Raw genomic sequence first — 24400 nt, forward strand, 5'->3', positions numbered from 1 at the left:
GGAGCACAGAAAAAGCAAGACAAGCTTCTTCAAGCATTTGCATGGTGAAGGTGACAAAAATTTGAGAACAAGCTTTGATAACTGGGCAAGCAAAATTAAAGGAATGGAAGAATGAAACACAGCTTGACATTGCTTGCAAGGCATGCTGGGTACTCCCGACTCCCGGGTCATTCAGTGATAGGTGGTGTCCAATCTGAATGAATCGCAAGGCATGCTGGGTATTTGGACTTGCGGGTCATTTGGCGACTGAATGAGCTGCTATTCTCATTTCTGGGACGTTCGGCAAGATGTGCGTGCACAGCACTTTGCTTGCAATTAGGAATTGTCAAGGTAAGATTCAGCTCTTAATATGTTTATATGGGTTAATGAAGTCATAAAAAAGGTCACCATGCTCGATGTGCATTATTATGTCCATGCTCAATATTTCATATTTGAACTAAGGGTGAAAAAGCGTTGTTAGTGCGAACGTTACGGCATGCGTCGTCTGTTTGCGCCGAGTTTAGGATGCTTCATTCACTTACTTAAAAGTTCGCATCTTGTTACTGGTATCGTGTGGCTGCTACTTTGTTCTCTAATATATATTAGGGTACATATTTCCTAGAGGTTCCGCACTTCCAGGAGCTGAATATATGGACTACCAACAACTGCAGCATATTACGTACCAATGCACTGTGGCTACGACGGCAAAGAGCTTGAACTGCTTGAACCGTACAAATCCTCAGAGGATTTTCAGTACTCTTTCTATACATGCCGCAATGGCCTAGTGGTTAGGGCGCTCAGCTACTGAGTCGGAGGACCCAATACTGGACGCGCGGACGCATTTCGATGGAGGCGAAGCGTGAAAGACGCTCTTGTGCTGTGTGTTGTCAGCGCACGTAAAGGTCCCTTGGTAGTCTCAATTAATCCGGAGCCCTCTACTATGGTGTGCCTCATTGGCCACGTGTCGCTCCCAATCTCAAAAGTCTGTGTACTTACCAATGTTTTACAACCTTAGCAAGGGGCACAGTCTCTTCATGTTCTTGTCAGCTTAACTGCTTTTGTTGAATATTTGCTATGCCTTATGGAAGAATTACTGCAGAAGCTAGCATGCTTAACAACTCTCTCAAGTTAGTTAATTTTAGTTCAGCTGTAATGCAAAAATGCAACTGCAATAGAAATGTTTTGAATTTTCAGCACTACTGTGTAGTCTTTCTGCATGCACGAATTATGCCCCAACAAGCATACACTGAGATTTTGTGGCTGAAAACCTCTATTAAAGTGCATCAAGATCCTGGATGGGCAAATGACATAGTAGCTATTCCAGCAGTGAGAGGCATCCACTTACTGCAGCTTTGATGGATGCAAGAACTTTGCTTACAAATAAAATTAACCATGCTTAGTTATGCACTGCACCTGCACTGCAATGCATTTCACATCTTACATGGTGGTGTGGGACATTACATGTCATTTATATATAACTTGCAGCTCTGTGTGTAAGAATTTCTGTACTCGATTTCCCAATGCTGAATTATGTAGATGAAAAAATGTACAAAATAAATGCTTTGTTTTGTGTCATTTTTTGAATGTTCAGTAGCTTCAGAATGTAAAATCAAAGTTGCTTCCCATCCATGCAGAAGAGAGCCGGTAGCCATTTTTCAGTCGTGTACTTTGTGTTCTGAGGATAGTCGAAGGAGAACCACCATCCTGTGTACAGACAGATGTCCCCGATGGTTGCCACCTCAGCTGCGGATGCCCAGCTTCCTACAGAAATGTGGAAATGCATAACTTACACATTGTATGTACAGTGCTCAAGATAAGGTAGATAAGTAACAACACCAGCGGCTAGGCAAAAGATGAGCTTGCCTTGTGTTTTTCCAAATGAGATCCTCAAGCCAAAGCAAGGCATCAAAGCCTGCGGCACAGCTTTGCTATAGGCACCACAATATAAAAGAAGTCAGGCACAAGGAAAAAACAGCAAAAAAACTGCTCCCAAAAGCAGAACAAGCTCTTGACATAGGCAGCGTTACTGTTGAACCCAGTAAAAAAAAAACCATTGGAACCTGGACATTCCAGTTAGAACTAATTGGACATTCCCATTGGTTCCAGTTGGATTTCCCAAATGGAACCAATTGGTTCCAGTTGTGTTTTTAGCCACAGGACCAATTGGACCCAAATGGATCCAACTGGGCTAGCCAATTGGACCCATTAAACCAGGCAGTTATTTCACCCAGAAAATGTTCAAAAAATATGTTATGCTCATTGAGAAAGGTAGCTAAATGTTTGTGAATAATATGCTCTAAGATCTTGGATAAATATTTCTACACCTTAACATATTGTAATGTGCAAAAGGAAAACTGATATATGAGGACTGCAAGGAGACATTGTGCTAGTACCAATGAACATTTTTCTACGGAATTGAAATTAACATGCTTTCATGGAAATCAAAGCCAATAGACACACATACATCACACAAGCAACACTGGATACAGGATAATAGCACATAGTCTCTATTAATGACCATACATCTAACATAGCTTTCATTAACAAGGGTGTTCGACAAGGCTCAATTCTTGGCCCTGTATTGTTTTTACTCTACATTAATGATTTACCATCCTGTTTAAAGAATTGCAATAGTATACTATACGCAGATGACTCTACCTTGCTATCATCGCACCAGAACATTAATCAGCTGATACTTAACCTACAGAATGATCTTAATTCTCTTGAGCGCTGGTGCCACATTAACCGCCTGTCCGTGAACGTCACTAAAACTTGTTTTCAGATTTTCCATCCCCCTCAGAAGCCATTGCCCATCACACCACTTCTATACCTCAATTCTGCTGCTATTTCGTCGCAAGATCGAGTTTCTTTTCTGGGTGTTATCATTGACCCTCACTTAAAATTCCATCATCATGTAGCTGAAACGTGCAAGAAAATTTCCTATGGGTTATGCGTACTAATTAAAGCCCGGAGCTATTTTCCAGTCCAAACTTTATTATCTCTTTACTATGAATTTATCCACAGCCACTTAAACTACGGTATCTCATCTTGGGGTAACGCCTATCATATTCATCTCTGGCCTTTAATAAAACTGCAAAAGCAAGCCATGCGCATCATAACCTATACCCCTCGAATGTCACCCTCCCGCATTTTGTTCATAGATTTAAACGTTCTACCAATCTCGGCCCTTTATTTTTACAACATTGGTATCCTATTCTTTAAGATTCTTCATCAACATCTCCCGCTAAGCATATTTTCTCCCGGCACGATCATGAGCAACATCGTCACACGTTTTGCGCTGCGTAATAACTTTTTACTACCTAAGGTCAGAACTACTACGGGAAACAATGCCTTCATTTTTCATCCGTATCATTTTGGAACTCTTTGAACATAGACATCAAACAAACTAATACGCTTTCTTTATTCAAGGTCAAACTAAAGCTTTTCCTTCTTAATTTGTAATTTTTTTTTGTTATTTATCCTATGTATCGCGGCATCTGTGAGTGTTTTACTGTACATTATCCTGCATTACACTGTTTGTATTTAAATATTTCAGTAACTAATATTACACCATGTACCTATATTTATTCTGTGCGTCACTAATTAATGTGTTGTGTATTTTATATTACGTTGCATATTGAAATTTATTTTCATGGGAGGTCCCACCCATGGTCTTGTACCATGGGACCTCTCGCTGTATAAAATTGTAACTTTCCCAGGTGAAAATTCAAAGTGGGCCCACTTCAAAGTGGTTTATGGAACAGGTACCATTTACAAGTGGAACCACTTGTAAGTGGTTCCACTTGTAAATGGTACCTGTTCCATAAACCACTTTGAAGTGGTCCCACTTGCAAGTGGTCCCACTTGCAACTGTTTCCACTTGCAACTGGTTCCACTTGCTACATAAACCACTTGCAAATGGTTTGATTTATTTTGTCAATTGAATGGAAAAATAAGACTTCAGGTCTTTGAAATGTAAACAATAAGAATGCTGGCCACATTCATGATTTATTGGCTTAGGCTTAAACCTCCACGGCCCTTCGCTTCATGCTCCGTCGAGTGTCTTGTATTTTCTCCGACAGCACTGTTGAGAGATTTGCAATGGTGCTTGCCACATCAATTTGTTTCTGCCTTCCCCAATGGGTGAGTGTTTCTGAAAAGCAGTAATTGCTGAATTAGAACTCCAGCAGCACTGTGGCTGACATGGCCTGAACTCGACTTACCAACCACAAGGCTGACTTTTTCTGGAGTCGGTTCCTTTCGGGGCTGAACACCAAGGTTCTTTCTGTCCTTGGGGGCCACCCTGCCACTATATGTGCGACAGGCCAGCCCTTCAGAGCCCCATAGTGCCTGAGCCGTGCCCTTAACAACAAGCTTTGGCTTCAAGTTTTTTGATTGGGAGATCTTCTTCCCTTGGGCCTCACTTATGGTGACTCCCCTCTTCAGGTGAAACTGCAAAAATAGCGAAACTCCACCACTGCCCCAAAAAATGTAAAGCAGAGTAAAATGTACGCTTACCCTTCCGTTGCCACACTCAGTAAAAACTGGCCTTTCTTGACTGCACACTGCAAACATGGGAAAGTAATTTCTAGTACAAGGTTTTCTTTGATTTAGTACCCTGTGCTACATCTAAGAACAAACTGGCACAACAAGTTTCTCTCAAAGTGTTTGAACGTAATGAAAGGCTATTTAAAATCTAGAGGAACAAGCAACAAGTTTCATGCAGCACTTCAACCTTTATCTCCAACAAAGTATTACGCTTACCAAGAGCACGAGGCTGCTGTTGCGACAGCGTGTTGTTCTCTCTGGCCACTGGAGTCTGGGCAACCCTTGGCACTTCGTTTGAAGCGCCTGCATATGTCAACATATATATTAAACATCACATGGAAAAACAAAGTAAACTAAATCTGCACAGTCATTCTTGAAAGAGCTTTGTCTCACTGGGCAGTGGTCCAACATTCTGGGCAACATCCGAGCCTCCTGGCGAATCACGCTCATTGTCGTAATCAGATATGACATCTGAAATGTAATGCACTGTTAGCTCCAAATCAGAACCAGTATCTTTTAGCTGACTGCTGTTGCTTGCTCTTAAATCATGTGCAAATTTACTAAGCCTTTGCATGTTTTGATTTTAAACTAACTCCATCACTGTGATAAGGAAGGACTCAATGAATTGGGGCTGGCTACCTATACCTAAGCTGCCATAATATATCTGTCCAGGGTAGCTAAGCAGTTTTTGTCCCTTATATTACTTTAATACAACTGAGCTTCCTGAAGCAAATGCCTCGTCATTCCTCCTAGCACAATTATTTAGCCTTTTCTTTAGCAGAAGTTTGCAAACATTATTTAACTTGAATTAAGCGAAGAGCTTTATGGTTTATGGGGGTTTTAATGATCCCAAAGTGACTCGGGCTATGAGGAACACCGTAGTGAAGGGCTCCGCAAATTTCGACCTCCTGGAGTTTTTTAACAACTTGCTGGTGTAGCAAGAGCAAAAGTCACCATTTAAGGAGAGCAGCGATGTTAAAGGTACCTTCATGGTGGTCATGTTAGTAACAAGGCTTTAATAAAATGTGTACCACTAGTTTAATATTTGTTTTGCAACTAAATCGATGAACCAACTTACCACTGTCGAAACGAACCCCGGTCGACGGCAGGACACTCACTGCCGGAGTCTCACACAATTGCTTCTTGCCCAGCACTTGCTCCTCAAGTAGCTTGTGCACTAAAACATAAGTCAGCTTAACTAAACACTTATTGAAAAATGAATCCCCCCAAAAAAAGCCTGAATAAACTTCCACTACTGAAGTGCACACACAGGTTATCACCACAGAAACAAAACCAGAAGCCACTTCAGAGCAATCTAACACAGTTAAGTGAGCAAGTTAATGCCAACCTACTTGCATGAAGCTTTCCATCAATGCATTCTTTCATTCTCTTCGCACTTATCCTTGTAGCGCTGGCGCCAGTGCCTTGCATCCTGCTTAGCAAGCACAAGCTCTGACTCCGCCACAACACATTCATCACTATCGCTGCCGGATGTCGATTCTCGGCGTTTCTTTCGAGCCTGAAAAAAAAAAAAAAAAAGCTGTTATGAACAGAACATAAGACATTTGTAGCCGGGTGTACTTACGGCAGGACAGCTGGATGCTTCATTATTTTTCCTTTTCGCATTTTGAAGCTGTTCCTTTAGAATGTGTGCATAGGCCTGGCTCTTAGCAGCCTGCTGCAACTCTTTCTGATTCTTTTGTTCCTGAAGCACGGTGAATCCCTATTAGATATCTCCGCTATCTAAATTGCGTTTAAAACATACCCGCTTCTCCTTCCGCAAGTGGGGCGCGTGATCGCTGTCACTGTCCACTTCGTACTCCGATACTGGAATTCTTGCTTTTCGAACTCGTTTTGATTGCTGCTTTTTCTGCAGTCCTTCTTCAGTCTGCAAAAAATCGATGCCGCAGTTGGTGTCGACCTTCAGGTGGTAAAATAAGCAGAAACGATTTTACGGAAACAAATCCACTAACCTGCCAACATCAAAACTTGTGCCGGATAGTGGCCGGAGTTTTCTTTTTCTGGGTCATGCCAATAGGCTGAATAGACGAACTTCGGATCGAAGTCCGCGTCATCCGCTGGCTCGAACTCCTTGATGTCAACGACGGGGACACGGTGCACCTTACCGTCATGATAATTTAAAAAACGCACCAGGGCATACATTTCCAACAACGATTGAAAGGCTGCAAGCACAGCAAGGATGCAATATAACTGCGAGCACGCCGCTGCGGGCACAGAAGAGCGTGTTCACAACAAATGCTTGTCTTGTCTTGGCTGCCGTTTCAGATATTCAGCCAATTTAACTCAAAATACCAAATGCATGATTTTGTTGTTCATATTTTAAAATGTGATCACATAATGTAACTTACTATGTTTTAAAAACAAAATCTAAAGTGATTTAATTGAAAAAAATAAATACTCGTATCAGTCTCGAACTACTACAATCTTTCATCAGGCTACATCAATCCAATCCAATCCAGACTTCTGTTGAACTTGTCTTTTTGTGGCATTTTGGGTATTTTGGGGCCTAAATTTGTCTTCGAAGTTTCTTTTGTTGTTGTCTCGTGGTTTTGTGAAGGCTATTTAGAATGATCCGTGCAAAAAAAACACAAGGCTCGGAAGCGGTACCTAGAGCCTAACGCCGCGGATTACGAGGCCATTCCGAGGTCAACGGCGCATAGGATTATGACGGAAGAGTGCACCAGTGCGACAGCCTCGAGCACGCAGGCTTCGGCTTCTGGTACTCGTGATACTGCCGATTCGTACCATGATCTCTTCAGTGAACCGGAGGATTCTGTGGACTATACAGATGAAGTTCTAGACTGTGCACATGACGAGCACCATAACACTGGAAATTCTGGATCCGGCCGTTTGCAAACAGGTTCTGGCAGACAGTTCATTGAATTTGCAACCCCGCTAGGGAACGGAACTTCGCTCACCGTCGGAGACTCTCTCGTTTTAATAATGGATTATGCTATTGAAGAAGGCCTATCGTGGACAAGCATAGAAAAATTGCTGAGACTACAAAACAAGCTTTTGGGAACAAGCAGTCTTCCAGACAGCAAATATATTTTCCGGAAATTCGCAGGCACTTTTCCCGATTACATTGCTTTCCATTTCCATTGCCCAACATGTCAAACACTGCTCGAAACTACAACAGGCAACCTGCAAGCAAGACAGGGTATCTCGCCGGCGTGTTCTGTGTGTGGAGAACAATATTCTCGAAGGGATTTAACGTCAGAAGGCAGCTATTTCGTTGGTCTGCCGCTGACGACTCAGTTAGCCTCAGTTCTCGCGGATGAAACTGTGCGGGTAAAGTTGGCAGAATCCTTGGAAAACCTTAATTCACACAGCAATACAAGGAAATCGAAATCGGACAGGACCACACGCCAGTTTTCTGACCACAGGAAATAAACTAGCCTCTAGATCTGAAAAGGGGCACACTTTTTCTTTGCTGGTAACAGGAGTCGCTCCACCTTGAGTAGTCGAAAATACCTTGTGCCATGGCGCTTTTTGGCCATAGATGCCCTTGCACCATAAAAATTCATAATCATTGCCATCAGAAGTCAAAAAATGGGTCCCTTAAGATGTGCAATTTAGCCAGTGCAGAGCCACCACTAACTTCTAGTGTGGCATGCATTACTGGTTGTGACAACACAGGTACAGCTTGTACAACGCTCATCCAAATTGAAATAGAAGTATGCAGGAGTGGTGATTTTAATTACAAGTCTGGAGGATCACCAGAGCAATGCTTTTGCTTCAGGTGCTTCTTGCACTTACCCATTCAACCACCAATCCCCCATGCCCTTGTTTTTTTGTTAAGAACAGTGGGTCTGCCTCAGTCAAGTTGTCGCGTGAGCTCAACATGAGTCTGTATGTGCAATATTACTCAAGAAAGCTTGACTTGGCCCAAAGTGGTTTTCTGACTAGGACCACTTAAGGGGCTGGCTAGTGGAATTGCCAAGTGGTTTCCTACTGACCACTTGAGGGGCAGTTAGAACCACTTGTGCACCACTCACTCCAAAGTGGTTTTCAAGTGAAACCACTTTGAAGACCAGATGTGACCACTTGTACTGAAGTGGTTCCTAAGTGGAACCACTTAATAGGCCAACTGGTACCACTTAAATTAAAGTGGTTCCCAAGTGGAACCACTTTGTTGCAAGTGGTACCACTTGCAATACCACTTTGAATTTTCACCTGGGTTGATTGTGTTCCTGAATAAACTTTCAACTTCAACTTCAACTAGTAGCATATATTACCTCAATATGTTCATCCAGAGAATGCACTTCTGCTCCAACTTATATACCCAGTTTATTAGGCTCTCACACTGGGGCCGGTGGTGCTTTCCCGCTGAGCAGTTATTTAATTTAATTTCAGCTTCAGTGGTGGTGTAGATGATGAGTACAATTTAGTAGGTTAGGCTGCTGATAGCTCTTATAAGAACCATATCAGTTCTACCTTTTTTGTCAAATATGCAAACATTCATTGGATAAATTGGGAGCAGTTGGGCGGACCAATTGGATACAATGGGTCAGACCAATTGGGTTCACCCGATGGAAACACAACTGGTCCAGTTGGATAGCCCATTTTGACCATCGAATTGGAATACCATTCCATTTGGTACCAGTTGGAAACTGAACTCGTCCAATTGGAAGCAATTGGAAATCGAATTGGTTCCAATGGATTCTTTTGACTGGGAACTGCAAGAGGAGCAAGTTTGCAGCTGTTAATGGGACACTCTTCTTGTCCTATGGGAAATAGCATCTGGTCTTTGTCTTGCAAAAACTTTTGCAGCACATTTTTTTATAGCATGTAATAAATGAGTTTAATGCAGGAGATCTGAGTGACAAATAGTAAATTATAATAAATAGTGTGGTTTAGCATAAAAAATATGCTTAGGCTTTTACGGAACACACATATGCTTAATCCTAGTTGTTTTCAGCATTTTCTACAAGGTCCTGTCACTAAATATTAGACAGTTTTAGTATAGCGTTAGCGTTTTTTGCGTACGCAACACGCAAGATGTTTGCGTACGCTAAATTCAAAGCGCGAACAACACCTTTAGTTGAGCGTTTGCGGACCGTTCCGCAATAGGCGCTAAGTAGACATACAACATCCAGGTTCAGCCCCGTTTGGGTAAGTACCTAGCGCCACCACACGTCGAAAAAAAAATTGAGGTCGTTTTGAGAAGTACTAAAAAATGGCCGTTGCCATGACGACAGTGTACACAACCTGTCGTTAGGCTTACGGGCTTGAAAACAGACTGCTATCTCAAGAGTACCGGCAAGTTATCGCACATAACATTGCGTCCCAGTGAAACGACAGAAAGCGGAAGCGAATACCACCATTTATTGCCAGTTGAGCGCCGAATAACTCAATGACGAGGTATTTTAGAACCGAAGCGGGCAAACAGGGCGCCGCCATGTTGTCTCCGCAAGCCCCGCAAAGACGCTACGCTATTTCCAGAAAATTGCGTGCGTACGCTAAACGCTAAGCTTCTTTTAGCGTTCTGCGCATGCGCATTCTACATGCGCTATTTTATTGCGTACGCAAAGGTTTTGCGTACGCTATACTAAAACTGTCTATTGTGCAATGTTGAAAAAAGGCATTCACATCCAGTTTTAGTTTTGGTATTAATAATACGGCACAGCTTGAATGTTAAATGACTGATAAACCATCCCTAAGACACTAGTGATACCAAAAAGTCTGGAAAGTCTGTGAGGAAAATATGTTCCTTGGCTTTTTAACACTAGCAATTTTATACCACGATTACTACTCTCGATCGTTATGGACCCAACAACCACTATAGTCCAGCTTCTGCCTTCCTTGTAGCATCTTGCACTTACTGAACAAAATTTACTGAACAAAATTTGTGATGTAACTTTTAGATCATATTTTGCTTATCTTGCAGTAAAAAACTAAATGTATTTATATTCTTTACAAATTGTTGCATATATTTGGAAATTAGTGACCAAAGGTTCTTGTTGCCAGATGTTTATACCATAGTTAGCCTATAGTAGGATACAACTTAAAAAAACAGCAATTGCTAACACTGGGCCACGGTCCGCGGTGTCCTGTATTACTCCACTGGCCAATCGCAACTGTAAACGAAACCAGCTTTTTAATGTTTGACTGTATCAAACAATCCATGTATCAAAATTCTAGAGCTCATAATTTTTTTCGTGTGATAGGCTTCTTGTTTACGTAACAAGAAGCGTTTAAGCAGTGGACTACTTTTTTGTCGTGGAGGAGTCTGTGCGCAAAGGCTGAATGTGGGCAGAGCTTCACTGCAGACTTAAGTTGTATCCGACTATAGTTTGTGCAGTTTGTGATAAATGCTGAATGCATTGAATGCTTATTTAAGACACTTTATTGCAAATCTCGATGAAAAGTGTACTGTATAGACTATCCAAATAGCCTGTGTTTAGCTTTACGCTAGTTTATGCTTGTCACAAACCCCTGCCTTTACGGTCAACAGAGGCGCGGGATCCCCTTTACGGTTACCCATCGTCCCTCTATGAAGTTTGAGCACACAGTTAAAAGTTAGGCCGGTCAACCCGTGAATCACGTGCATCGGTGTGGGATTGAGGAATAAGTTGACAAGAAAGTCACCATTCTTTCAAACAATTGGATATTTATAGCTGGTAGTCCAAATCACTACGTAATAATCGAACAAAAAAAAAAAACCGACAATGAACAAACACCACGATAAAAGCAGAAGATAGCGATAGCACAGTAAATGTTACAGATATAGTAAGTAGGGGCAAGAGTTGTACAGAACAAACGTGAAATACTAAGCCAGATCGAGGTTTAAACAAAAGGCGAAAACAATGTTCAATTGACCAACAGTCTTTTGCAAAAAACAGGAGTTCTCACGACCTTCTTGTTGGATGTAGCGTCGTAGTTGCAGAGTTCAGTAGCGGCAGTCGTGCCAGATAAGGAAGAATGAGGAGTTGATCGCGAGCCCGGCGAAGAAAAAAAATAACACTTTCCCCGAGTGAACGGCCGCGTGAGTGAGCCGAGAGGCTGCACCTCCCCAGAGCGCACTGGCGAGGGTGGGCTGCGGTCTGCCTTTTTATGCCCTCGTCAGGTTGCCCGGCGCCCCATCGTCAAGGACGCATGGTGGCCGATCGCTGCCCAGGAGAGACATGTCGAGGCATGCTCGCAGGGGTGGTGAGATCCTGTAATTTCCGCTGCTCAGAGGGGTGGGGAGATCCCATAACTTCCGCTCAACAAGAGAGGCAGCTTGTGACAATGCTACGGATTGTCTGGTTCAAGGTGCCACAGCAGCCCGGACCCTCAAGCCTCGACTATAGTAACTGTACCACAGTGAGCACAGTTTTGCGTGTGAGAACTGCGGACTCGAAGGACACGTGAGCTAGAAGCGCAGTGGCTGTGGAGGAAATAGTCAATGCCAACTGGCGTGCCCTGTAGCAGCAGTGGCAGACAGCTCCATACTTCTTGACGTGATTATTCCTGAGACATGTCACTTGTCTGCGGTTGAGGGTGTTTTCTCAAGTGCAAAACTAGTATATTCTGTCATTCATGCGGGGGATCCAGATGAATGGACAGTCTAATGTGAAATGCTATTCTCGTCTTTGTTTGCATCGTTCCACCATTTGTCAACCTTGCCGATTTATGGCTCTAAATAGTGACCGCTTTACGCAAGTGGAAATAATATTCCGTCAAAATATTTTTGGCAAACTTTTGTATTGTTTAAGCACCTTTTAAACTCAGTCTAATTATGATCTAAGTATCTGATCTCGTTATCGTTTTTCTTTCCTTTGTATTAATGTCATTTGTATTAATGTGACAGCCTATACATCTACGAGAGGCAGTTACGGGCCAAACACATCATTTTGTTTCTAGGTGCAATTTTTGGCAATGTGTTGCGTTAGTTGTTTCATTGTTTGCCAGTTTCTATTTCTTTGTGCAATTTTTGGCAATGTGTTGCATCAGTTGTTTCGTTGTTTGCCAGTTTCTATTTCTTTCACATTATTTTAGACATGATGACCGACGCGGAAGAAATAAGCCTTCTAGTTTGGTGCAGCAGAAAGCTAAGAAACAAGCGGGATTATAAATCTTGCCTGTTTCATTTAGTCCCAGATTGGAAGTGGTGGAGGGGTTGGCTCTTTAACCAAGAGTAACATAGCTTCAACCTAAGAATCAGGCAGTTCTCACTTTCCCTTAGCACACTCAGTGATGATTGTTAAGAAATGTGTTTCCTATGACACGTTCATTAATATGATTCTCTACAAGGGCTGAGTCAAGGGGAAGTCAACTGTCAAAAATTATTTCATATTTATTTCTATAGTTTTAGCCAGAACAGAAGCTCGGCAAGGTTGCAGAACAGCTACTGGTTCGCACACAAAGACTGAAGTTATCTGAATGAACAAAAAAATGGCACTAACATTCAGAGCTATTCTTCACTTCTCATCGGAGGAAAATGATTAAGAAGGCTCTTAACTTGTATTTGCCAGCAAGACAGGTGTTACAGAAATTTGTGCCACGCCGTTAATTTCACTAGCATGCATCTCTGAAAATTAAATGAGTCGCTCTTTATTAAGAAAATATAATAATCAATTTAGTAGGCACCTCAACTGATATCTGATCTGTGAAACAGCAAAAGAAGTTCTTATTCTTGTGTTATCGAAAACGCACTGCATATGTGCCTCGGACGACATGGCGATCAACTGTGGCACTTGTAGTAAGTGTCTGGTGTTACCCACTCCACTATTATCTATAGAAAAAGTAGAAGCACACAGAGGATGCTGAGACAGAACGCGAGCTACGCCATCGAATCTATAGCACGAAATCTATCGCAAGCCTGCAAAAATGGAAATTGACGAAGAGGAGGAGTACAGTCTGCAGCCCTTATTGAAAGATATATGCAGAGAAGTCAAAATTAAACGACGAACAAATTGCGCTAACGGCAGTAGATATAGAAAAAGCAATTGAGAAATGCCTCATGAAAAAGTGGAATTATAATCAGATAAAACTTCTCATCAGTACTAAAAAGAAACAAGTAAAATGGGCAAACCAAGGGAGAGGAAAGAGGAAGCCAAGAACCGGTGAATAAAGAAATTAAGGAGGCCATCGAACATTGATGGGTGGCTTCTAGGGAGCACAGCAAAGCAAGGAAGGTGCAGTTGTATGAAGAGGAAATACACCAAAAATGAGAACCTTATCAACAAAAGAAACCACACGTGTAGGTCCTGATCCAGGCTAAAATAAAGCTGTCCACTGACCGCTGGCTGGCTGAAGTGCACGATGCAACTAAAGAGCGGCAAAGAAAATTCTGGAACCATATCAACTGACTGTGTAAAATGTATAAAAGAAAGCAGGAACAGATTCAAGATGCTGAGGGAATTTGCTTAGAGGAAGACAATGCTGCGAACTACAATACACCAGCTATGGCCGAGTCATTTAGGAGCAACGATAGTGTAATACCCCCAAATGAGAGAAGAACACTGGACAGCATAACAGAGAGCAGATTAGAACTGATCAGTCTTAAGATGGAAAAGGTGGAAGCAAATATTCCTAAATGCATATTCGAAGGGAGAGACGAAATCCCAGTCAAGCTGAACTGGTTAGGTCCTAGAAGCAAGAAAACATTGTTAAAAGCATTGGAGACAGTCACAAAAGAAAAGCAAAATCCACACAGCTGGCGACACGAAAAATGAATGCTATTTATAAAGCAAAACGTGATAGGTTACACATAAAATACTTCACACCAATTGCGACATCATCTGTCGTTTATAAGATGGCAATCCAGACGGTGAAAGTAAATAAGCAGTCATGGGTAGAAAGTCATAAGATACTCGGAGAGCCTCACAACAGGACAAGAAGGGATAGGCGCTTGTATGATAGCCTGTACCTGCTCACCGAATGCACAGATATAGCTAAGGCAGAAAGAGACCTATGTTGTCAGCCTTTTTTGGACATAAGCAGTGCATACGACAACGTGAGAGGGAACATCACTAGAACATGGTAAAAGATGAAGGTATCAGTAAAGAGGCAATTGATTTCCTGCAGGAAATATAGTGAGATAATAAAGTTGAAATTAGAGGGAAAGGGATAAAAGAACAACTGTTGAGGTACGTAAATAATTAAGGCAAGGTTGTGCTCTATCATTGCTACTGGTTATGGTTTATGAGAAAAGTATGGAAAGAATGCAACAAGAGAGTTGTACAAATTAGGTGAAAAGGTTCTTGAGCAATGCCTCCATGGTTTAATGTATGCAGATGATACTCTACTGTTAGGAGAGAAGCCAACAGCCACAGAAACCAAGGGGCACAGGGGATTTTTTAATTAATTTATTTATTTTGTGGTGTTAATCAATTTATAATATTACTGAATATGTTATCGCTAAAACCTAATTGATTAGAAAAGCAGAAGAAAAAACAACCACATGCCACCGGTGGGATCCGAACCCACGACCTCCGAATTACGCGTCCGCTGCTCTACCCCTGAGCTACGGCGACGGCTGTCAAGCCTTCAGCTTTCGGGGGTATTTATGTTTACAGATAACCTAACCTTGGGAGTGTTCACCAGCGCCACCCGCGTTCTTAAGCGGCGGACGTAGCACGTCCTGAGTTACCGCTCAGGACGGCATGTGGCGGCGCCGGCGGCATGTGGTTGTTTTTTCTTCTGCTTTTCTAATCAATTAGGTTTAAGCGATAACATATTCAGTAATATTATAAATTGATCAACACCACAAAATAAATAAATTAATTAAAAAAATCTCCTGTGCCCCTTGGTTTCTGTGGCTGTTGGCTTCTCTCATATTTATAACGAGCCCCTCATTCCCCTTTCCTTGTCTGCTCTACTGTTAGGAGATAGCCAGGAAGATTTCCAAGCTCTGCTTAGTTGTTGTGAAGACAAAAGAGGAACAGTTTCTGTTTTGGTGCAAGTCAGGTGTGGCCCTTTGCAATGATACAAGTGATCAGGCACTTACAAGACAAGGCCATGAAGCACACTGAGCGTCCAGACACAAATATCTTGGCGTACGGATAAACAAAGGACATATATGCACGGAAAAGCATGAGCAGTCTCTTAGTGCTAAAGGCTTAAGAGGTGCTGAGATAATAAAACATAGGGCATTATGGGTGTACAACAAATGTAGTACTAGGAGGTATGAATTTGAAAAGGAATAATGGCGCTGGGATTTACTTTAGGAAATGCGATTCGGTGCTTAAGGGCAGAAGTTAAGTCGAGATTAAAAGCAAAGAGGGTTGACTCAGAAAGGCAGAAAAGAACTATGAACCTAAGCTGTAAGTATCCAGGACACAAGGACGCAGAAATAAACAGCATTAAATGAGACGCAAAAAACCGGAGATTGTAAAAACTAGATTAATTCAATAGAAAATAAGCATAGCATAGAACTACATTGATACTGGAAAAGACAGATCAGGAAGGAATCACTCTATGATAATTCAAGAGGCAGTTTGCTACTCTTTGAAGGGTGTCTTAGAACGAGCAGCTACAAAAAGAAAGATAATGAAGAAGGTCACATGTGCTGCGCATGGTAAAGCAGAGCAGTTTTTTGCAAGATTCGAACTGTCCCGGAGGATATTATGGAGACATTTTGAGGAGTTATTGCCTTTTTTGGCTTATGCTTATCGGCCTGTGATACGACCTGGGTAGAACCTCAAACACAAGTCCAAGTTGACGCGAAGGCGCTCAGGCGTTTGCGATTCTGTACAGAAAAGCAGGATGATGAGAACGATGCAGAAGGCTTAAGTGATTGCTTAAAGTGATGTTTAGACAAGGGTAAGCGCACCTGCCATGGGCAAGCAGCTTCACTTCAAAACAAAAATGAGAAACCAAGTGAAAGCTCGCATAAAAGCAAAAAACAAAGCTAATTGCTAGTTTATACACGATTTCTGCACTGCTGCTCTGTGGTGAATTCTTACCAATTCTCATAGCTTCTTTTATTAATCAGCAAGACCTTTCCATGATGTCTTCTTCAAGGGTGAAATATTTGTGTGTGAAATAATGTGCGCAATTCAAAAGAGCTTTTTAAATTAAGTGAACAAGCCCTTCACACTGTTGTAACGTTTATCGCTGCTGCAAATTCTCCAGCGATGGCAGCACACTGAGTAAAAATGGCGAGAAGGGGGGAAGAGATAAATAGAAAATTCGCTGGCGTAGCCCGGGTTCCCTTTTAGAGTCCTCTGTGTGCTTCGACTTTTTCTATAAATAAATGCAGAGTCGGTAACACAAGACGCTATGTCGTCCGAGGCACTTAAGAGCGGTGTGTTTTGAATAACAAGAGAATAACAACTTCTTTTGCTGTTTTACAGATCTGATATCATATGACGTGGCTACTAAAATGATTATTACAGTTGCTTGAGAAAGAGCAACTCATTTAATTTTCACAGGTGAATGCTAGCGAAAATACCAGGGTGGCGCATATGTCTGTAACACCTGCCTTGCTGGCAGTTACAGTTATGAGCCTTCTTAATCGTTTTTATCTGGCGAGAATTGTAGAATAGCTATGAATGTTAGCACAATTTTTTTGTTCTTTCAGAGAACTTCAAACTTTGTGTGCAAACCAGTAGCTGTTTTGCAACCTTGCCAACTTTCTGTTTTGGTTAAAATTATATGAATAAATATTAAATAGCTTTGGACAGTTGACTTCTGCATGATGTAGCCCTTGTCGGGTAACATATTAATGAACATCTCATGAAAACGACACTTCATAACAATCATCACAGAGAGTACTCGGTTAAAATCAGGACTGCTGATTCTTAGGTTGAAGCAATCTGACTCTTGGTTTGGTTTATTGCTTTATTGGGGTTTAACGTCGAAAAGTGATTCAAGCTATTAGGGACGCCGTAGTGAAGAGCTCCAGAAATTTCGACCACCTGGGGTTCTTTAAAGTGCACTGACCCGCACAATACACGGGCCTCTAGAATTTCGCCTCCATCGAAATTCAGTCGCCGCGGCCGGGATCGAACCCGCATCTTTCGGGTCAACAGACGAGCACCATGAGCACTGAGCCACCATGGCAGGGTAATCTCACTCTTGGTTAATGAGCCGAACCCTCCACCTTTTCAAATCTGGAACTAACTGAAACATGGTAGATTTGTTTCCTATGTGTTTCCAAGCTTTCTGCTGCACCAAACCAGAAAGCATATTTCTTCGGTCCCTGTCTGCATGACTAAATTAACAAAAACAAATAGAAACTGGCAAACAACGAAACAACTATCGCAATGTATTGCCAAAAATAGCACCAAGAAACAAAATGATAAGTTTGGCTTGTAAATAGCTCTCTTAGATGTATAGGCTGTCACATTAATACAAATGACATTAATAATGACAATAAGGAAAATGATAACGAGATCAGGTAATTAGATCATAATTAGGCTGACTTTAAAAGGTGCTTAAACAATAAAAAATTAGCAAAAAATATTTTTACTTAGTATTGTCACGGGTCGCTCAAAAGACGCGGGCGGGTCTTGGGACCAGGACCAGGACCACAGGAGAGCAGGCGCCAGAGACAGTCCAAGCGGTCGCGGCCGGGCTCACGAGCGATTCCTCACTGAGCCTCTTCCTCTTTGCCGGCGATTGGCTCCCCACTGGTTGAAGATGACGTTAAGTGGAAAATCACAAATAACACACATGACACTGCTCTCCTCCAAAGGCGCATCGTCCTGATGCGCAGAGAGGCAGAATTGATGCTGAAAAACGCGTAAAGCGCGAAGAGTTAGGCCACGTGCTCCAAGCGGTCACAGTACGGTTTGAGGCGAGCGACGTGAACTACCTCGGAGGCAGGCGGGCGGCGGGACGCACGCGTTACTATCCATGTGTTTACTTCCACTTGCGCCAAGAGAGCACTATTTAGAGTCACATCGAGAAGTACGGTGCTGTCTGCCACTGCTGCTATAGGGCGTGCCAGTTGGCACTGACATTTTGCTCCACAGCCACCACACTTCTAACTCAGGTGTCGTTTGAGTGCGGAGTTCTGACATGCAAAACTGTGCTCACTGTGCTGCAGTTACCACCCAGCAAACCAAAAACCTCTCAGAGACGTCTAGCTAGACGTCTCTGAGAGGTTTTTAGTTTGCTGGGTACAGTCGATGCTTGACGGTCCGGGCTGCAGCGCCACCTTGAACCACACAATCTGTAGCATAAACTAGCGTAAAGCTAAACACAAGCTATTTGGATTGTCTATGCAGTACGCTTGTCTTCAAGATTTAAAAAAAAGTCCTAAATAAGCATTCAACGCATTCAACATTTATTGAAAGCTGCGAAAACTAAGCTAACTATAATATAAACATCGGGCAACAAGAACCTTTGGTCACAAATTTCTAAATATTTGGAACAATTTGTAAGGAAAATAAATACCTCTAGTTTTTACTGCTAAACAAGAAAATATGATCCAAAGTTTACATCACAATTTTCGTTTGTTTTCAGGAATTCCTGGCCACCCTGTGACAATCACAAAAGTTTGGGAACATAAAAATTATAAAGCTCGGAGTGTGCTTACAACCATTTTAATATTTTGAAAAAAAAAAGGAAGAAAAAGAGAACAATTTTTAGACTAGAATATCGGAGGTTAGCTACGGAGTAAACCACACATTCTCCCTCACTTCAACGGTCAGGAACTCTACAAAAGAGACAGAGGCAAAACAAAAGTGTAGTGTATGCAAAACGATTGAATATTGGCAGAAAAGGTCCCTGAAAAATAAAAACTGGTTGTAATTATAAGAAAAGTGCATTCTCGGTAGACACAGGGAGGGAAAAAAATTATGAGCAGAGGTTGAAGGGAAGGCCTCTGAAGAAGCCTCAACTGGCTCAACCGTGCCCTCAGGGAAGGGATGGAGGAGGGAGTGAAAGAAATTAAGCGAAAGACACGAAGTAATGGAAGACTCCGGTTTAATTTTGATGGCATACTTGGTACTTTGGTTTCATAAAACGAAAACTGCTTTCCGTGTACGTGAGTTAAAGCAGTTCATTCCTTGCTAGCTTTGGCAATAGAGACTAGCTTTAAAGAGCCACGGACCAGGGGTCTGGACATTTTAGAAAAACAAACAGGTTATCTTCGATGCCTGCATAGATCAGGCATCGAAGATAACTTCAGCTAAATACTAGAGCCTTGCGAGCCTTGAACAGATGTAAAAATTCAAATTAAAGCCCGTTCGTTCTTTCCTTTGAGAAGCAAACAGCCTCATCATCTACTCTGGCACCCGAGCCTTCACATTGACGTACTCCTGAAAACTTTCGCTAAAGGTAGGGATTGCCGCCTGGACTCTGAGGAGAGCGGACGTGCGTTCGATGGACTCTGTCGACAATGGCCGCTCAAACCAAACCTTGGCCTACAGTTATCAAACCTTCTGGTGGAACAAGTTACACAAGGAAAATAACGTCCAAAGAGACTGAAATCTCAGAGGTAGGTCAAAGTTTTGGCCCTTTTGATACCTTAGAAGCTCTGCACTCCAACGGACCAAGTGGGCTTGGTGACTGAACTACAGCCACCTAAACCACTCACTCGTGATGCAGATGACCATCCTTGTGTTTTCCAGCCTGCTGCTGCCATCGCTGGCATGCCTACCTATGGGGGCTTCATCGCCAAGCATACTGCCACGCGCTGGGTACGGATACGGTTACTATCACCAGACACCCGTCAGCTGCACTCCATCGCTGGATCTGCCGCTAGAGAAACTACTTGAACTCAGCACACCATGGGTTACCACATCAACATCGACAGCATCACCATGTATAAAAGGGCATCATCCACTGACACGACTCTGTGGGCTCGGTGACTGCACTACAGCGGCACGAGACTAAAATCGGCCGCCAATAGGAATGTGAGGTTGTCCCTAAGTTTCCCTAGTTGCACTGAACTCCATGTGCTTTGAAAGTACATAAAAGGAGACAAAGATGTACCTAGTTGGGTCTAACCTGTCACCAGGATTTTTCTTTTGCCCTTTTGCCACTTTTGCCTTTGTCGTCAGTGCAGTGGGAAGATCAACATGTCGGGCAGCGTGCATGGTGTTGTCTTTGGTGACAGCCAGGTGATGTTTCTGGAGCGCGTCCGAATCCCACTGCAAAGCACGGTAAACGTCGTCACCTTTAGCTTCAGTGGAGCCACGGCGGAGACGCTGCCGAGTCTTGTCCGGGGACTTCGCCTTCGGCCTCAATTAGATTTCATTGGTGTTTATGTCGGCGGAAACGATTTGTTCGTTCAAGACAGCAATACAGAGTCAACGATCGTTGCACGCGTCGAGGTAAGCCACAGTTACTGATGTCCATCATGGTGCGCCATGTTTTGCAGCCTGGAAGTGAAGCGCTGAGTAGTGCGTGGGATCTGTTTTGTGCTTAGGGGCATGCTGCTTTGCTGTTCAAAATCGACGACAGAGAATAAAGTTCCTTAAAGCAAAGTACACATTATGTCCGCGATTGTACTTGGTTTACTAGTTGCTACAGTGTGCAGATAGGGCTAACCTTTTTCCTTCTGGAGCAGTTCATTTTTCACGTATGCTTGTGTTGTTTGGTGACCCACAATGTGGGAGCTTGCTTTCGCAATGCTGTGGAAGTGCAGCTTAGTGTCGTACTTGTCTTTGAAACTGTAGGTCTTGCTCTGTATAGAACTTTCAAATAAAGCTGGGAGCTGTCAGTCTGTGCATGTCATTGATGCTGGAAAGTGCTGAAGAGGCAGATGAGGAAAACACGTGCTTGCACTTTGCAGTCTTCTGCATTCCCGATGTAAAAATGGTCTTGGAAAAACAAAGCATTGTTGTTCACTGCTCATGATCCATTATTTCCTATGCAGGAGATTGTGGCAGAAGTGAAGCAGTACACAAACCACATTTTCGTCGACAAGGTACTGCTCCGAGGGGATGAACTGGGGTGTGAGATGAAGGCTGACCGCCTTCACCTGAACAGGCTTCTGGTGCGACGCCTTTTCAGGCTAGGTGCCACAATTCTCAACATTGACGTAAGCGTATTTTACATTCCAGAATTGTCCTGTACTACATATTCATAGCTTGCACTGATGTCAGTGAAAGGAATTCTAGGAATTCTATGAGGTGCATTCAGTGGTAAGCTGGAGCTAGATTTTTAAATTTCTTTTACAGAAGGATTCATCAAGGTACTAATATAATTACATTGCTAGTACTCAACACAGCCCTCTTTCAAGTTTTTTTTGCCAGTTCTTGGCAAGTGCCTATATATTGTGAGGAAAAATTATTATTTCAAATCAGTAAGCACCATTCATGCATTCCTGAGTGACCTTTGTTGTAGTGGGACCTCATTACGCTTTCCACATTTTGAAGCAAGACAAACACAAGCAAACTCAGTGGTGTGAGGTTGGTCGAATACAAAGGATGAGGGATACCCCAAAACTGCACTTCCTCAATAGTTGACACAGTTTGTGAAGCAGTTTGTGGTGTAGAATAGTTGCGACGGAGACTGTTGTTGGCAGCCACTGCCATTTCCAGCGAATAGCAGGCTCGAGCTGACCCTGAGCTGAGTGTAAATAGTCACATTGCCTTCTCTAGGCATGTGTTGTTCTAATATCAGGCCCTTGTGTACCGAGAATAAAGTCAACATCAGTTTGCCTGCAGACCCCTCCATGTGCAACGTTGTTGGTTTTGGGAATGTGCGGTGGCACCACTTCATGCTTTCTTGCTTTCACATAGATTAGAAGTAAACCCAGCAGCGATTATGTAAACAAATCGATGCATTTTAGGCATGTTATAGCTATAGCTGGTTTGCAAAACCAGCTATTTTGCAAAACCAGCTGGTTTGCAAAAAATTGCCACTCACCAGAAAAGCCGCAGGGCTACTGTAACCAGAGCATGCATCCATTAAGAAAATAAATGAATTCTGGCATTTGTTTCGTATACATATCATGGTATCTCTCTACGCAAATGAGTTCAGCACATTTAATTACATCCTCCGTGTTTGTGGAAATTTTTGCTTGTAAAGGTGAGATTTGATAGAGTTGCGGTCACGTTTGCATATGTGGACACAGTGTCTGAAGAAGATATAAAAAAGAAGGATCATATCATTGCAGTTGGCTGGTGGAAGTGGCCTGTGGCAGTGACAGCTGTATTTAGTTTCTTGGCCTTTTCCAGTTTATGAAAGCTCTATTCAGTCAAATTTGTTGTTTTGTTATTAGAAAACAGTAATCAGTCGATAGAGGCATACTTCACTTTGACTGTGGTGTTCTTTTCCACTCTGTTCACATTCTTATGTCTGCAGCCGTATGCATCAGCAGTCTTTACAAGCCATTGTATGGGTGAAAGATTGTGCCCTCTAGTTTTGCACCCACGCAGTTGCTATTTGGAATATTCCTTTCAATGAACTTCCTCTTTTCATCTGCATGTGATGAAACTAGAAACTGCACCTGCTTTGTCTCCAACTACTGATGCATGACAGGTGCATGCCAGTGGTCTGAAAAACCTTACCATTTTTCTGTATGCCTCTTTCCTTAAAAAATCACATAGCTCATACAAAATATATGTAATTGTACTGGTGTTAAATGGTAATGGCCTGTACAGCCCACCTGATCAAAATTATGCCTATTTATCTAGCACCTCTTCCTGACAGCTCAGTGAGAGCCAAACCTGGAGATGCTTGCTGTGGACAGGCACCATGTGAACCGTGTTCGCGGCATACAAGCACTGGCTTTTGTTTTGAGCCATGGAGTGGCTGCCCTCTTTGGCTCTGAGCATCGTGGCAGGACTGAGGAAGCTGCAGCCCAGTTTCAAGCACCATTTTGTGTTCTATGTCGGGCCAAGGGACACCACCGTGGAGAATGTGAAGGATTCAGATTTGGGTTCTAACAGTTCTTTGAACTGTTTCGGTGAACTTTTAACAGTCCATTGAACTGTTCTAACAGTTCATTGAATCCTAATCTGAATCCTAACCTGAACCTTGCAAGTGAATTTGGCCTCCCTGACGACATTATCTGGCATGCAGTAATCATTGTTGTCTCTCCTTATTCTATTGAGATGGAGAACTCACCATCTCATCGTCATTTCAGAAAGTACGAGCTGTAACTCGTCTGTTGTGCAGTGGCTCTTCAGTGGCACTGAAGAATTGTTTCCTGCTGCACTGCTCTTGGCTATGCTCTCCAGTAATCCAGCACCTTCTGGTGGACCTCAGGATTGCACGTACATGCGAGAGTGCAACAGAGAATACAATGATGAGAAACAGTTCTTAGATAGAACAAGAAGCCACTGCACTAGAAGCGAGCAGCATCTCAGTTTTGCAGCAGACGACAGTGCTGTCAGTTTATGACATCACTCTGGTTGCTTCAATATGGCTGTTCTAGCTGAAATGCGTACGTAGGTGCATATGTAGGGCTCTACTTCTTTTTTAAGTATGCATAATAATGTCGTGGCTAGTAGCTGCAATGTAAAAGCATGGCTAGTTGGTAGACCATATCATGACCCCCTTAAGAGTGTTCAGTTGATGCCTTCTGCAGGACTGGTCTTAGTAATGGTGAAGAGTTCTGTCAAATTTATTGGTCAAGAGTTCTGTCAGGTTAATTTATACAGGGAAGAAATATGAAAGCAGTAGATGCAGTGCTGCTAAAGGCACTTGTTCATGGCAGTTGCAACGGTGTTGACCTTTATTCTGTGTGGAACTTGCTTCTCAAGTTAAAAAGGATTGCCAATTGGCTACAGATCCGTTGACACCTAACCAGCAGTCTCTGATATGTCAGCCCATTCTGTCGGTATGGAAGGCATATGACTGTGCCAAGTGGTGCAATAATACACAAAATCCAAAATCAATTAACTGGCACTCTTCTCTTTGAAACATGGGGAGTGCAAAACCTATAGACTGTTTATAAGTGACAATGTTTTACAAGGGACATGCTACACATGTACTGTGCTAGCTGCATGTCAGCCACCTC

The 24400-nt window shown here is 42.7% G+C and overlaps 1 protein-coding gene and 1 long non-coding RNA gene across 2 annotated transcripts; both read right to left on the reverse strand.

Moving 5' to 3' along the window:
- Positions 1-3946: 3946 nt before the first annotated feature.
- LOC149358035 (uncharacterized) lies at positions 3947-4539 on the reverse strand. The gene is made up of 2 exons (XR_016289937.1): positions 4203-4539; positions 3947-4132 (listed from the first exon to the last, which is right to left on the reverse strand). It is a non-coding gene; the product is annotated as an uncharacterized LOC149358035 (long non-coding RNA).
- Positions 4540-4618: 79 nt separating this feature from the next.
- On the reverse strand, positions 4619-20042 carry LOC149358036 (uncharacterized). Its single transcript, XM_089576719.1, has 8 exons — positions 20024-20042; positions 19125-19141; positions 6293-6448; positions 6113-6232; positions 5880-6046; positions 5606-5704; positions 4921-4998; positions 4619-4830 (listed from the first exon to the last, which is right to left on the reverse strand). Exons 1-5 carry the CDS (start codon positions 20040-20042, stop codon positions 5897-5899), a joined length of 462 nt encoding a protein of 153 aa, XP_089432845.1. The 3' UTR covers positions 4619-4830; positions 4921-4998; positions 5606-5704; positions 5880-5896.
- Positions 20043-24400: the final 4358 nt, after the last annotated feature.

The sequence above is a fragment of the Amblyomma mixtum genome, chromosome 3 (genome assembly GCF_055824585.1).
Source record: "Amblyomma mixtum isolate Tamu chromosome 3, ASM5582458v1, whole genome shotgun sequence".
Lineage (NCBI taxonomy): Eukaryota > Metazoa > Arthropoda > Arachnida > Ixodida > Ixodidae > Amblyomma > Amblyomma mixtum.

Coding starts and splice junctions, on each gene's coding strand:
- LOC149358036 (XM_089576719.1), bottom strand. Junction 6,233..6,292: donor ACTTGCGGAAGGAGAAGCGG/GTATGTTTTAAA, acceptor ACCGTGCTTCAG/GAACAAAAGAATCAGAAAGA. Junction 6,047..6,112: donor AAGCATCCAGCTGTCCTGCC/GTAAGTACACCC, acceptor TTTTTTTTTCAG/GCTCGAAAGAAACGCCGAGA.